Source organism: Meles meles, chromosome X, assembly GCF_922984935.1.
Source record: "Meles meles chromosome X, mMelMel3.1 paternal haplotype, whole genome shotgun sequence".
Taxonomy (NCBI): domain Eukaryota; kingdom Metazoa; phylum Chordata; class Mammalia; order Carnivora; family Mustelidae; genus Meles; species Meles meles.
The window spans coordinates 115,355,033-115,370,580 of record NC_060087.1 but is presented as its reverse complement, the minus strand read 5'-3'; the positions used below and the strand labels follow the sequence as shown (position 1 = coordinate 115,370,580).

The 15,548-nt window shown below is 46.2% G+C and overlaps 1 protein-coding gene across 2 annotated transcripts in view; it reads right to left on the bottom strand.

The window, feature by feature from the left end:
* The window catches only part of HPRT1 (hypoxanthine phosphoribosyltransferase 1), a 41,739-nt gene extending 32,251 nt beyond the window's left edge, over positions 1-9,488 (bottom strand). The window contains exon 1 of one of the 2 annotated variants that reach the window (XM_045996285.1): positions 9,315-9,488. In XM_045996285.1, coding sequence (XP_045852241.1) covers positions 9,315-9,341 — 27 coding nt within the window. In that variant the 5' untranslated portion in view covers positions 9,342-9,488. Of the gene's footprint in view, positions 1-1,254; positions 1,392-9,314 lie in introns of those variants that run through there. The other variant, XM_045996286.1, reaches the window with a different exon arrangement.
* Between the last annotated feature and the right edge of the window lie 6,060 nt (positions 9,489-15,548).

Below are 15,548 nucleotides of genomic sequence, written 5' to 3'. Positions count from 1 at the left end.
ATAATATTCCATCACACACATATATACACACACACACATACATATATACATACACACCCCCCCCACACATCTTTATCCATTCATTCGTCGACAGACATCTGGGCTCTTTCCATAGTTTGGCTATTGTGGATATTGCTGCTATAAACATTGGGGTGCACGTGCCCCTTCAGATCACTACATTTATGTCTTTGGGGTGAATACCCAGTAGTGCAATTGTGGGGTCATAGGGCAGCTCTATTTTCAACTTTCTGAGGAAGTACTTTTCCATCTGCTGATGCATGGACGTTTGCTGCCCATCATGATCCCCTGGGACCATACCACAAGCTCCCACACGAACCCCTGGATAGATTCTAACTGCCACACAGCCTGCTGCCCCATTTCAGCAGAAAGCAGCCAGAGCAGTCACCGTCTGATTCCCTAACGGCAGTTAAGATTAGTTAAGATTACTATCCCGGGGGAATGAGAGGGACACCCAAGGCTAGTTAAGGAGAGACAGATAGGTGGCTAAGCGATCAGGCTGACGGAAATCCCAAAAAAATGTGGAGGTGTGAGAAAACCAGAGATAAGGGGACAAATAGGGCCACCAAGCCCTAGGTGTGCCACCATGCCCTAAGGTGCCAGGATGAGTGGAGTGGGTGGGTCTTTATGGTAATCACCTGTGACCAACAAAGAATAACTAGCCCCTCAGAGAAGGTGTTATCCACAGAGATGATAAAAGGATTTAAGTTCCCTGGTTAGCTTTCCTTTATAAAAGACCAACCCTTAACGCAACCCTGTGGACCTAAGAGTTTTTTGGTTATCCTCACTTAATAAACGTCTATCGCTTTACTCACAAAACAAAACAAACAAAAAAAACCCAAAAAACTTGCATTGTTTCAGATACTCAAAACTCACAACTTTGTTCTAATTTACTACAAATAAATGGGGTATATTTATGGGGGTCATGATTTAAGAAATACGTGATTGCCCATAGTAGTTGTCAGAACTGAGCGACGGGTATATGGGGGTTACGCTTTTAGGTCTATTGTAGATATTTCAAATATGAAGTTAAATGCAGAGCAATATGTCAATGATGACAAGGCACCAACGTCGCTTTTCCCAGTTTTATATTTAATGAAAGTCCAAGTCTTTTAAATCCATATAAAATGACCAAATATTAAATACTAATTTTAAAATGGTGATGACCTTATCCAGAACCTGAATTCTTATTACAATACTCAAATCTTTATTGAGAACCTACTATGTTGTACATACTAGAGGATTAGACAAATCTTCGGCTTCCTTCAGAGAGTTGACATGTATGTGAATAACCACGAGACGGTGATAAGGTGCTATGGAAAAGAAAGAGGGGATGTGTGGCGGGGGTTTAGGAGACCACCCAATCTCTCAGAGGCCTCATTTGCACCTGGATCACTGAGAAGAAACAAACAAGACACAATTCAGTGAACAGGAACTTGTTTTTAATCATCCCAAACACTCAAGCTTCACATTCAACTTGTCCAACAACCTCAATCTCCACAAGACCTAGACAGAAATGTACTCGGTGGCCTTTAATGTTATTAGCCCTTATCAGTCCCATCTGATATGGCTTAGTATCTACTATTAAACTCATCTGGGGCACCTGGGTGGCTCAGTGGGTTAAAGCCTCTGCCTTCAGCTCGGGTCATGATCCCAGGGTCCTGGGATCGAGCCCCACATCGGGCCCCATGCTTGGCTGGGAGCCTGCTTCCCCCTCTCTCTCTGCCTGCCTCTCTGCCTACTCTTCATTTCTGTCTGTCAAATCAATAAATTAAAAAAAAAACTCATCTGATACGGATTACTTAAAAATCCAGTGGCTGCTTTGATAGGAAGAGATTGCAATATATAAAATTACATCAAAATGCATTTGGCATCCACTTTGAGAAACGTACTACGCAATAGATTTTGTAGGGGGAGTGGAAGATGATTTTAAATTTAGAGCCCTAGGGGCACCTGGGTGGCTCAGTGGGTTAAGCCTCTGCCTTCAGCTCAGGTCATGATCTCAGGGTCCTGGGATCGAGCCCCATATCGGGCTCTCTGCTTGGCAGGGAGCCTGCTTCCTCCCCTCTCTGGCTGCTGCTCTGCCTACTTGTAATCTCTCTCTCCCTCTCTCTGTAAAAAATAAAAAAAAATAAAAATAAAAAAAAGGAAATTTAGAGCCCTAAATTTAAATTTAGCTATAACTTTTATATTATAAATTAATTATAATTTATAATAATTTATCAGTATAATTTACAATTATATCGTAATTATAATGTATAATTATAAATTTCGAGGTTTTAATCGAGGTGAAAATACTTATGTACACACGCACGTACAGCACAATAGAGCTCGTCATTTCTACCTGAATCTAATCTGACAAGCCAATAACCACTGATTATGAAAAGCACTTACGTACAACTGGGAACCCGGCACAATGACTCCCCCTACAGCACGACCGGGCTTAGTCATTATGTTCCGTTGGGTAGACTGGCATGTCTCTGATACTTAATTAGCACAGCCTTCTAAACCAACCGGGCAATAGTTGATTATGAATGTGTAACATTTCTGTGTGAATGGAAATCCCATCTGTTTCATGTTTGGTAACTTGGTGTTGCAAGTCCAAGCACGAGGTTACCACGGACACCTTCTGCAACAGCTGTATTAATTTGCTGGAGCTGCCGTAACAAAATCCCACCACCAGGGTGGCTTAAACAGCAGGAATTTATTTCCTACAGTTCTGGAGGCTTCCTTCTGGAAGTCCAAGATCAAGATGCCGGCAAAGCAGGTTTCATTCTGAGGCCTCTCCTCTTGGCTTTTTGGCAGCTGCTTTCTCCTAACTCTGTGCACAGTGGAGGGTGGGGGAGAGAGCTCTTTGCTGTCTTTTCTTAAAAGAACAGGGTCCCAACCTCATGACCTCATCTACTCCTAATGACCATTCAAACGCTCCATCACCAAATACCAACAACACTGGCAGTTAGGGCTTCAACAGAGGAATTTGGGCAGGAGTGGCTCTTCTTCAGTCCGTCACAAGAACCTGACATAAAATGGCTAAAGAAGATCACGAAGAAAGTTCTAGATGGCTCTGGGGAGAGCCCAACCCCAAAATATCTGGGGAGCGCTTTGGAAGGGCAAGACGTGGCAAACAATGTCAGTGTATGTGCCGCCACAAGGGGGCACAGGAAGCGGTAAACAAATGAAAATGGTCTCTCTCTAGACCCACTATTCCCACGAGGGCCCTATCTGGCTTAACTGGAAATCAAAGAATAGGTTACTGAGAGCTCTGAGTTACTGACCATTTACTCAGTTCAGAAACCTGTGCATCTCCTCTGAGCTTCAGAACACAACTCTCAAATTCTAGCCTATCTGGAAATATACTTGTTAATGGTAAACACTACGCAGGTACTTTCATTAATATGTAAGATTACCGGAAAATGGAACATTAGCAACTGCCACTTGTCTAGAAGGTCAATACTTCTGCTATCACAGACTGCCAAAATAATTTCCTTCCCCGTAAAACTGGCATCACAAATTCTTAGTAATTATGTGTCACATCTGTAGTAACGGTTTCCAGTGAAAATTTTTTGTGGTTTACACGTAAGATTTCTAATTACAAAAATATTATTATCTAAAATTACAGCAGGCAAGGAAATGACCTCAACCTGAGGTAACAGGAGCAACATCAATTCATCATCTGTGACCAGGATTGCTTAAGCCTCTTTGTGGTCAAAATATAGCAGTGCTGGGGCACCTGGGTGGCTCAGTGGGTTAAAGCCTCTGCCTTCAGCTCAGGTCATGATCCCAGGGTCCTGGGATCGAGCCCTGCATCAGGCCCTCTGCTCAGCGGGGACCCGCTTCCCTCTCTCTCTCTCTGCCTACTTGTGATCTCTGTCTGTCAAATAAATTAATAAAATCTTTAAAAAATATATATAGCAATGCTCATGGGTCCAGACAAGACTGAACGGAAGTGAATGTCAAAATGAGCTTAAAATGTGGGTTAAAAGATGTACAATAACAGACAAAATATATTTTACTTATTTCTAGTAATGAACAACAATTCCAAGCTTCTAGAATGGCCAGGAATTGCTAGGTAGCATATTTCTACCTTTGACAGTCAGACACTTTAAAATTCTTTTTTGGGGAGGGGGGCCGCCTGGGTGGCTCAGTGGGTTAAGCCTCTGCCTTCGGCTCAGGTCATGATCTCAGGGTCCTGGGATCGAGCCCCACATCGGGCTCTCTGCACAGTGGGAGCCTGCTTCCCCCTCTCTCTCTGCCTGCCTCTCTGCCTACTTGTGATCTCTGTCAAATAAATAAAAATCTTTTTAAAAAGAAATAAATAAAAATTTTAAAAGATTTTATTTATTTCACAGACACAGATCACAAGTCAGACAGAGATCACAAGTAGGCAGAGAGGCAGGTAGAGAGAGAGGAGGAAGCAGGCTCCCCACCAAGCAGAGAGCCCGATGCGGGGCTTGATCCCAGGACCCCGGGATCAAGACCTGAGCCGAAGGCAGAGGCTTTAACCCACTGAGCCACCCAGGTGCCCCCACTTTAAAATTCTTAAAGAAAACTCTAACAAAGGGGTGCCTGGGTGTCTCAGTCAGTTAAGCATCTACCTTCCGCTCGGGTCATGATCCCAGGGTCCTGGGATCGAACCCTGCACTGGGCTCCATGCTCCACGCGCGGCCTGCTTCTCCCTCTCCCAGTCCTCCTGCTTGTGCTCCTGCTCTTGCTATCTTTGTCTCTGTCAAATAAAATAAAATCTCCAAAAAAAACTGGAAAAAATATTAAACTTCTTTTAAACCTTTTTTTTGAAAATTTTATTTTTTTAATTTATTTGATAGAAATCACAAGTAGGCAGAGAGGCAGGCAGAGAGAGAAGGAAGCAGACTCCCCACTGACCAGACAGCCTGATGCAGGACTCGATCCCAGGACCCTGGGATCATGACCTGAGCCGAAGGCAGAGGCTTAACCCGCTGAGCTACCCAGGCACCCCAAAAGTATTAAAATTCTTAAAAAACACCACCGGGGAGGGTATGTGCTAAGTTAAGTGTTGTGAAATGTGTAAGTCTGATGACTCACAGACCTGTACCCCCGGGGAAAATAATACATTATATGTTATTAAAAATACATAAATAAGTTAAAACCAAAACCAAAACCAACCAAACAAACAAAAAACACTGAAGCAGAGAATATGCCATCCCCTTGGGATAATTTGTGAGACAAACCATAAATGACTCTTAATCTCACAAAACAAACTGGGGGTTGCTGGGGGGAGGTGGGATTGGGAGAGGGGGAGCGGGCTATGGACATTGGGGAGGGGAGGCGAACCATAAGACTATGGACTCTGAAAAACAACCTGAGGGTTTTGAAGGGTCAGGGGTGGGAGGTTGGGGAAACCTGAGGGTTTTGAAGGGTCAGGGGTGGGAGGTTGGGGGAACAGGTGGTGGGTAATGGGGAGGGCACGTTTTGCATGGAGCACTGGGTGTTGTGCAAAAAGAATGAATACTGTTACGCTGAAAAAATAAATAAAATGGAAAAAATAAAAAAATTAAAAAAAGAAATTATGGAACACTGATGCACTTAATTCTTTTTTTTTTTAAAGATTTTATTCATTTATTTGTCAGAGAGAGAGAGAGCGAGAGAGCGAGCACAGGCAGAGAGAGTGGCAGGCAGAGGCAGAGGGAGAAGCAGGCTCACTGCTGAGCAAGGAGCCCGATGTGGGACTCGATCCCAGGATGCTGGGATCACGACCTGAGCAGAAGGCAGCTGCTTAACCAACTGAGCCACCCAGGCGTCCCACTGATGCACTTAATTCTTAATGTGAAAATAACTTAAGCTAGCAGTATGTTCATCTTCCAATTTTGTATCAGTCTTACAAAAATAAACTACATATATAAATTGCTTGCCTTCCCTTCCAGGGGTTAAAGAATTAAAAGGTTTCTAAGAATTGAAGGATTGTAAGAATTAATAGCAGGGGCGCCTGGGTGGCTCAGTGGGTTAAAGTTTCTGCCTTTGGCTCAGGTCATGATCTCGGGGTCCTGGGATCGAGCCCCGCATCGGGCTCTCTGTTCAGCAGGGAGCCTGCTCCCCACCCCCGCCCTCTGCCTGCCTCTCTGCCTACTTGTGATCTCTGTCAAATAAATAAAAATAAAAAATCTTTAAAAAAAAGAATTATAATCAGTATTCTTTTTAAGATTTTAAAAATTTATTTCAGGAGAGGGCAAAGAGGGAGAATTCTCAGACTCCCCACTGAGTGGAGAGCCCGATGTAGGGCTCAATTCCAGGACCCTGAGATCATGACCTGAGTGGAAATCAAGAGCTGGACGCTCATCGGACTGAGCTACCCAAATGCCCCTAAAATCAGCTTTCTCACTATTCAACCCAGGGGTAAATTATTAGCTGCTTCTAGGTAAGTTGGCCCATAACTGCTGTATGTTCAAGTACATGAATCTATCCTACACTATGATCTTTCCTTTTATTAGTGTGCACTGTGGAGTAATAGCCGTGTTCATTCTGGACAAAAAATATATATATACCTATCAATTACCAGAAGCACACTGTAGAGAGTAGAGAGTAGTTCCATAGCAGTAAGAAGTGTGTATGAATTCTTATTAGTAGCACGTTATTCTAAATGTTAGTAATTTGGCGGCAAAGGAACAATGTAGTCTCACTGCGGATATTTTTTTTTAAAGATTTATTTATTTGACAGATAGAGATTACAAGTAGGCAGAGAGGCAGGCAGAGAGAGAGGAGGAAGCAGGCTCCCAGCTAAGCAGAGAGCCCGATGCGGGGCTCGATCCCAGCACCCCGGGATCATGACCTGAGCTGAAGGCAGAGGCTTTAACCCGCTGAGCCACCCAGGCGCCCCTCACTGCGGATATTAACAAAGGTGGTTAACACTCTTAGAGCAGGTGAATCTTACTGAATCCAGACAGGATCCAATTACACAAGAAAGAAAGCTACCCGAGTGCATCTTCAGCCTCTCCCCACAAGACATGGCCTAGTGACTACCTGATGAATTACAAGAAAACGAAAGGAAAACTCCAAGACCCCTCTTCTCTGCTGATCTGGTTGGTCCTTCTGTCTTTTTCTTAGCAAAGGAACCAGCACATAGTAACCACTGTGTGTTTGTTACTACTAACATCCAGACCATTTCTGGGAAGGAAATAAAAAAAAAGGAACGGGAATTGGCAAACATTGCAAACACAATGAAGATCTTAATGTTCAAACAAAACTAACAGCCAGTTCTAGCAATCATAACTCGCTGTGTGCTGGGGCGGGGTATCACAGCTAAAAGTGTCTAACTTCCTCAGCAACTGAATAAAAACAACAGCCCCCGTCAGTTTCTGAGTACGGACTATTAGTGTCCCATTTTAAGTGCATGGGCTCTGGAGAAGAGACCGAGGTTTGAGTTTGAGTTCCTCTTAGTAACTGTGTCATGTGGGTATGGTTAAATACTTAACCTCTCAGAGGCTTCAAAGATTCCTCGTCTGTAAAATGGTAATCACCGTGCTAACTGATCTCGGGGTCCCGGGATGGAGGTCCACATCAGGCTCCGTGTCCAGTAGGGAGTCCTACTTGAGGATTCTCTCTCTCTCTCTCTCTCAAAAAAATAAATAAATCTTTTAAAAAGATTTAAATGCTTTTTCAAAGATTTAAATGCTGTTAAAAAGATTTAAATGCTGTTACAAGGTTGTTTTGAGGACTAAGTAGGACTATATAGGTAAACACAATGATAGCTATTATATTACTATTCCCAGTCAAGGACCATAGAAAGGTTGTTTCGTCAGTTAAGACTGTAGACAGTTTTACAATCTTTTCAACAGCACCTCAGTAATTCATTAAGAACACTTCAGCCCAGGGACGCCTGGGTGGCTCAGTTGGTTTAGCGGCTGCCTTCGGCTCAGGTCATGATCCAAGCATCCTGGGATCGAGTCCCACATCCGGCTCCTTGCTCAGCAGGGAGCCTGCTTCTCCCTCTGCCTCTGCCTGCCACTCTGTCTGCCTGTGCTCTCTCTCTCTCTGACAAATAAATAAGTAAAATCTTAAAAAAAAAAAAAACCTTAAGCCCAGAAAAGTGAAGTCAGTTACCCTAAGCCACACAGCTAGGAAACAACCCAAAAAAGCAGGATTCCAGGTCAGACTCCATTAAGAACACTGGTCTTTACCTTAATTAAGCACCAGAGCCAAATATCAACAGAATCCTTCCCTTTTTAGGGCTCAAGTAGCTAATTATTTTTTAATTCAGCAAACCATTATTGGTCATTCCTTATATGCCAAGCACTGTCCTATGTGCTGGGGTTATGGTGGTGATGCCTGACCTTTCATAAAGTTTATGGTTTAGTGGGAAAGACAATCAACAGGTAATCGGGTGACTGTGAATATCACAACGACGATGATGACGACGAAGATGCAGACTAAGGCATATAACTGTCTGGGAGAGGCGTTGGCCATTTTAGCAAGAATGATCCGAAAGGTGGGAGGGGAATGCAGCTTAGCTTGTTCGAGAAACAAAAAGAACCAATGAGGTTGGAGACAGGATAGGAGAGGCTGACGATGGTAGGAATGTCCTTGAAGGTAAGGAGCGGACTCGCAGATTTTGTCCCTGCAGGATCAAAGAGCGCAGGATCCAGGTTGAGGCACATTCCAATTCTAGGCCTGGTTACCTCTGGGCCGTGGGAAAATTACCTAATATCGTCTATTTTCCTCTTGTGTAAAAAGGCAGGCATGGTTACCGCTACCAAGGGGGCCATGAGGATTCAACCAGGCAATGCGCATTCGCACAGTCATGCTGGTATTTGCGGAACTAGGCACAAACGCCAGTCCGCGCGTGCCCTCCCATGTGGTCGTTCCCGTGCCTGGGCCCTCTACACCAGCACCCTGAGGACCTGGGCAGCACAGCCCCAGTTTAGAGAAGGGCCTCCCGGGAGAAAGCCCCCCCCCCCCCCCGAACACCCCACCAGTAAACAGCCCAAACCCGCGGCTCGCCAGATCATTCCCGAACTGGCCCGCGCGGCCCCTCCCCACAGCAAGCTCCCCAGCGGCACGAGTGAACCAAAACGCCATTTCCACCCTCTCCTCCCACACGCGGCCCTCCTTGCCAGGGCCGTCCAGAGACACCCACCCGGCACCTCGCCCTCCGTCCCACACGCCGCCCGGCGTAACGTAAAGCCCCAGCCGGGACGCGGCGGCCGCCCCCCGCCCCTCCGGGCTTCCCCCGGCCACCCCGGCGGCCGCACTGCGGGCCGCACGCCTCGGGGGCCGCCCGCCGCCGCCGCCGCCACGGCCACGGCCCGGCGGGGTAGGCTGCTCACCACGACGCTGGGGCTGCGGGTCGCCATTACGGAGCCGGCGGGCGTGCGGGTCGACGGCAGCCTGAAGAGGAGGAAGCCGGCGGCGCAGCAGAGGAGGCGGAGGTTCCGCTGAAGGTGGCGACACGCGGGAGAGCAGAGCGATGCGCTCGTCGCTGCGCTCTAGGCCGCCGCTGGAGCAGAGGCAAGCACGCCCCGCCCCGGACCGCCCCGACTCCGCCCCCCAGACTGCCTCGGCGGCCGCCCGCCCATTTCCACGCTCCCGAAGTGGGGATTTTCCTCCGGAAAAAGCGGAGAGTCCTCGGGTGCAGCCTCTGTCACGCTTTCCCTGCGTCCCCCAGCCGGAGGGCTTCCGAATTCCCAAACCTGCCGCCGCCTCGCTTCTTCCTTGTGGCCCTAAACTCGGCTCTGGCTCTTCCGCTTGCGGTCACCACGTGCTTCTCTCTCGCCCCGCGTCCCCTTCCCAAGACCTTGGACCACATTGCGGATTCCGTTTTCCAGACTGGTGGCCCAGTTCTACCAAAAAACTTTAACTGTGGGCGCCTGGGTGGCTCAGTGGGTTAAGCCTCTGCCTTCGGCTCGGGTCATGGTCTCAGGGTCCTGGGATCGAGCCCCGCATCGGGCTCTCTGCTCAGCCGGGAGCCTGCTTCCTCCCCTCTCTCTCTCTGCCTGCCTCTCTGCCTACTTGTGATCTCTCTGTGTGTTAAATAAATAAAAAACCTTTAAAAAAAAAAAACTTTAACTGGGTGTGCAAGTTCAGACCTAGAGCCCTAGAGTCAGCAGGTCAAGGTCCAGATCCGCTGGAGAACACCCAAATGCTGTGTGGCCTTGTGTGAATCAGACTCAATGAGCCTCTTTTCATCTCTGTTAAGTGAGGATATTAACAGTATGGTTGTGAGGATTAGACACAGTATCTGTGTGTGCATAGATGGACCAGTACCTGAGACATTGCATAATCAGCAAATGGGAAATGTGGCTGTTACCGATCTTTATTTTTGCCTCCACAAATCCCTGTGTGGAACTGGGCGGGGGATCTTCCCCTAGTCTCACATAGGTCAGGTAAGCAAATAATCGGTTGTGCCATTCCTGACCTTCCTACTGCTCCTACCCCCACCACAATGCCCAGCACATAGTAGGTGTCTCCTGAGGGATATGTGATGGTGAGAGATTTGTGACACTGGGCAAGTCACTGAACTCCTCTGAGCCTTCCTCAAAAAAAATAAGAATAATTCTTGCTGTGAAGGATTGTTATGAAAATTGTAAAAAACGATTTTTGTAGAACACCCAGCATACTACTAGCCTCCTAATAGGTGCTCAAGAAAGAGTAGCAGTTATAATTTTAGACATATGAGTATGTGAACACGACAGCGTGCAAGTTCTCTGCCCCCCTCCCCATCATGGAACGATTAACAGACTGTAATGGAAAAGGTACATGTAGGCTTTGGACTGAGAAAGATTTGAGTTGAAATCCTGAGTTCACCACTAACTAGTGTTAGACCTTGAGCAGGATCCTTGACCTCCGTGTGCCTCAGTTTCCTTATATGTCAAATGAAGATAATATCTCCATCACAGAGCATGGCAAAGTTTAAACAAAATAATGCAAGAGTGCCTAGTATAGTCCTTGCTTCAAAAAATGTTAATACCAATGCTGTATGTTCCATATTTTTGCCTTAAACAATTCTTCACCCTATTTATCCTTCTGGCATCTGAGACCTCTTCTCCTTTCTCCTACTGATGGACATTTTGGCAGTTTGCAGGTTTCGTTTACTGCAAATAGCGCTACTATGAACATTTTATACATATTTTGTACATAAACACATGAATGCATTTCTCTTGGATATAGACTTTGAGATTCATTACCAGCACATTTTTATTACTTATCCTTTTAACAAACACTGTGTTCCACCAGGAATTAATTCACAGCATTCCGGTTTATACATTGGACCCCCTGCACAGGTGCACTGAGTGCCTTTCTTTCTCCCTTCCTTTCTCCCTCCCTCACTTCCTTCTTCCTTCCTTCCTCCCTCCCTTTTTCCCTTCTTCCTTCCTCCCTTCTTTCCTCCCTCCCTCTTTCCTTCCTCCCTCTCTCCCTCCCTTCCTCCCTCTCTTTCTCCCTTTTCTTTTCTTTTCCTTTCTTTCTTTTTCTCTCTTTGTCTCTCTTTCTTTCTTTCTTTCAGCTAAGTAAGCCCATCCCCAGCAATCAAGACCTGAGTCAAGATCAAGGAGTCAGGCCAACTGAGCCAGCCAGGTGCCGCTCCCCCTCACCATCCCCGCTGCCATTTGTTTCTAAATAAGATATCCAACACTTCCAGAGCTCTTCTGGCTTGTTTGCGGCTTGCAATATCTTTCTCCGAACCCTGTGGTAGCACATATACTCTTGTATTCTCACGGAGGTTTGAAATAAACACTGATAGCCTGGTGATTGTTAGGACAAACAGTACTATCATTTCAGTCCTGTCGTTCTATGACAACTTGGAGCTTTTGTTTGTGTTTAAAATTTAAAACAGCAGATAGTTCAAGTTGTGAGATGCAATACTTTTGTTTGGGAAGTGGAAATCTGGCTCACATACGAAATATTTTCCTGAATTTGGACAATATATTTAAAATCAAAGTGTGTTATTTTAAAATTATAATAGTTGGGGCATCTGGCTGGTTCAATCAGTGAAACATGCGACGCTTGGATCTCAGAGTCATGAGTTCAAGCCCCACATTGAGTGTGAAGCCTACTTAAAAAAATATTGGAAAATTAAAACTACAATTGTCTTAAACACAAAAAAGAAATCAAGAAAATAATTATTACTCATTATTACAGAAAATAAAATTTTCATGTAGAGAAATAATTGTCATTTTTTTTTTGAGAGAGAGAAAGCACACAGGCTCACCCCAGCAGGGTTGGGGGGCAGAGGGGTAGGGAGAGAGAATCTCAAGTGGGCTCCTCACCCAGCACAGAGCCCAACTCAGGGCTTCACTCTCAACCCTGAAATCATGACCTGAGCCAGAATCAAGATTCAGATGCTTAACCAATTAAGCCACCCAGGTGCCCCAGTTTTCTTTTTTTTTTTTTTTAATAAAAATTATCAGGCACCTGGGTGGCTCAGTGGGTTAAGCCTCTGCCTTCGGCTCAGGTCATGATCTCAGGATCCTGGGATGGAGCCCCGCATCGGGCTCTCTGCTCAGCGGGGTGTCTGTTTCCTCCTCTCTCTCTCTCTGTCTGCCTCTCTGCCTACTTGTGATCTCTGTCAAATAAATAGATAAAATCTTTTTAAAAAAATAAAAATAAAAATAATAAAAATTATCTACTTTGGGGCACCTGGGCGGCTGAGTCAGTTAAGCATCTGCCTTCAGCTCAGGTCATGATCCCAGAGTCCGGGGATCGTATCTTGCATTGGGCTCCCTGATGGGTTCCGGGGGAGAGCCTGCTTCTCCCTTTCCCTTTGCTGCTTCCCCTGCTTGTACTCGCTCTCCTTCTGTCAAATGAATAAATAAAATCTTTGATTAAAAAAATTATCTACTCTGGGTAGATATGCTAGGTACGCCAGTTTTACTAGAATATTTGCATGCAGGAAGAGATAAGGAAAGCTTGGGTGTAACCCAACATTCCCCTTCTTTACTCCTGCCTTTCCAAAACCAATTTTATAGTCTACTTGTTTGGACAGAATGAGGAATTATTTACGTTCCACAACCAATTTCAAGTACATTTCGGCTCCGCACGTTTCTTCACTTAGTAAGTAAGCTGTATTTCTAAGAAAACAAAAAATCACCACAAAAGTACTTATCCTAAATGTTGGATTTTTAAATTGAATTTAGAGGCACTTTCCCAATAATCTTGGATTATTTCCACCTTCATCAGAATAAATTTCCATAAACTTTGCTTTGACTCCGGGAACCGGATGAACACTGAACTAGTACTGGAATTAATTAATGGGATGGTTCATTTATGTGTCCCTTTGGCTGGACCACAGCGCCCAGGTAATTTGGACAAACATTCTGGATGTTTTTGCAAAGGTGTTTTTTGGATGAGATTAATATTTAAATCAGTGGACTTTGACTAAAGCAGATTACCTTTCCCCGATGTGGGTGGGCCTCATCCAATCATTTGAAGGCCTGGAAACAGCAAAGGCTGACCTCCCCTGAGCGAGAAGGAATTCGGGCCCCCAACTGCCTTTGGACTGGAACCGCAGCTCGTCCCTGAGTGTCCAGCCTGCTGGCCTCTCCCATCAGATTTTGGACTTGTCAAGCCTCCGCAATCGTGAGCCAATTCCTTAAAATAAACCTCTCTTGCTCTCTTTCGTGCTCCCCCTTCTCCCTTCTCCCCACCCCCCCATACACATCCCATTAGTTCCCTTTCTCTGGGGAACCCTAATACAACTGGTTTCCTGTTGGAAGCCTCTAATGATCTAGATGGCTACTTCTTTAAAGCTATCGCTTCACTTTTCCTTGTGTATGGGACACACACAGTCATGATCAATTTTCCTGGGTAGCAAATACAGTATTTACTTTTTCACAAATTTCGCACTGTTAGTGTTTGAACTCCCATGTCGAAAGGGGGGATTGCAAATTCTTAAAAAGTCATGGGTCGTAGATTTGCACCATATAATGAATGACATAACCGTGGTACTGAGAGCATTGAGGTTCCTTACTGTATTCTATGGCAGGACACCTCAGCCTGCTTTTCCTAAAGATATTTTATGTCCACGGAAAGAGGTAATTTACTATGCCCACTGGGCTACCCACTCATGGCCGGGCAGCTTCCTGCGATCTCGGGGGCTCTGGCATGGGCACAGCTGGATGGCACATCCTGCCGGGATGCCTGAGCGTCCAGCAAGGGACACAATCTTGAATCTTCCCTCTCATCCCCACCCGGGATGAGAATGAGTCGGTTGTCTCCAATGGCTAATGCCTGGGCGCGCTGGCTCTGTTACCTGTGAACACCTAGTTCGCCGTCCTTGAGAGGGTTGCATCGTATTTGGTAAAGATTAGAAACAGGGAGAAGGGTTATCACTGGTTTAACTCTGTGTTAAAGGGAGAATGTGCTTGTCTCAGTACACAAGCTAGCAGACAAGAGCAAGGCAGAAGCTGGAATTAAAAAGTGGTGGCCCCCCCAGACGCATCCTGGCTTAGGGCGATTCAGTGATTCCTACTTACACCTGGTGGGGAAATGAAAACTCTGGGACAAATGCTGACATGGACAAGTTGCTGGGATAACCGTCCCTCCCAGGCAAACTGGAAAGTAGAGTACCCCCTGCAGTGGCGGAGGGCCTGGGTGGGGACGCCTTTCAATACTGTGATTGGCCGTTCTTCGCTGCGGTCCCCCAATCTCTGACCACAATTTTCTTCCTCTCCAGTTGTCCCTGGCCACCCAGCCTAGCAGAATTGTGCTTCCGGCTCATGGGTGACCTCCAGTTCCCCGGTCTACCACTGAGCCCTGGGCTTCCTTCCCACATCAGGTTGGATCCCACCTGAACCACTCTCTTGCCAACTGCTGGAAGGCCGAGAGAGAAGCAGGCTTCCCGCTGAGCAGGGAGCCCGATGCGGGGCTCCATCCCAGGACCCTGGGATCATGACCTGAGCCAAAGGCAGATGCTTAACCCACTGAAGCACCCAAGCATCCCCCTTTGTACCTTTCTTAATTCTTTGCCACACCATGGTTCAGCCCCACAGCCTGTTTTATCTACCCCTACCAGGCAGCAGAGAAAATCATGGGTTCATGGGCTCAGGTCTCTTCTGAGCCCTAAGCAGCCCTCCACAGTCCTTTGCAAGTCCTCGGTCAGCAGCCCCTCTTGTTCCCCTCAGTGATGTTGTGAACATCTGCCCCCATTCAACCTCATCATCCGCACTCTGGAAGGTAGACGGGACCCCATTAGCTTACGAAGAGAGCAAAGGAAACGAGGGACGAAGCACGTCAGTCCCTCCCACCCACATCTATGCTGTCTTCTCTCTCCTCCAAGCCCAGAGGCGAGGAGGCGCCCCTCTGACCAGCGGATCCATCACCTCTGGTTTCTATCCCTTTTATTGTCTCACAGCTCTGTCCTTCCTTCTAATCTTTCCCCTCAGGCCTGTACAGACCCAAGTTTCTCTTCTCCTAAAAATAAGTCAGTGAATAATGGAGTGAATGAATGAATGAGCATGTTGAAAGTCCTCTCCTGATGTCATACCTCATGTTCTCAGAAAATTTTCCATGACATTCTGAGGAAAATCTGATGTCATGAAACATTTTACGACAGGAATGTCTACAGC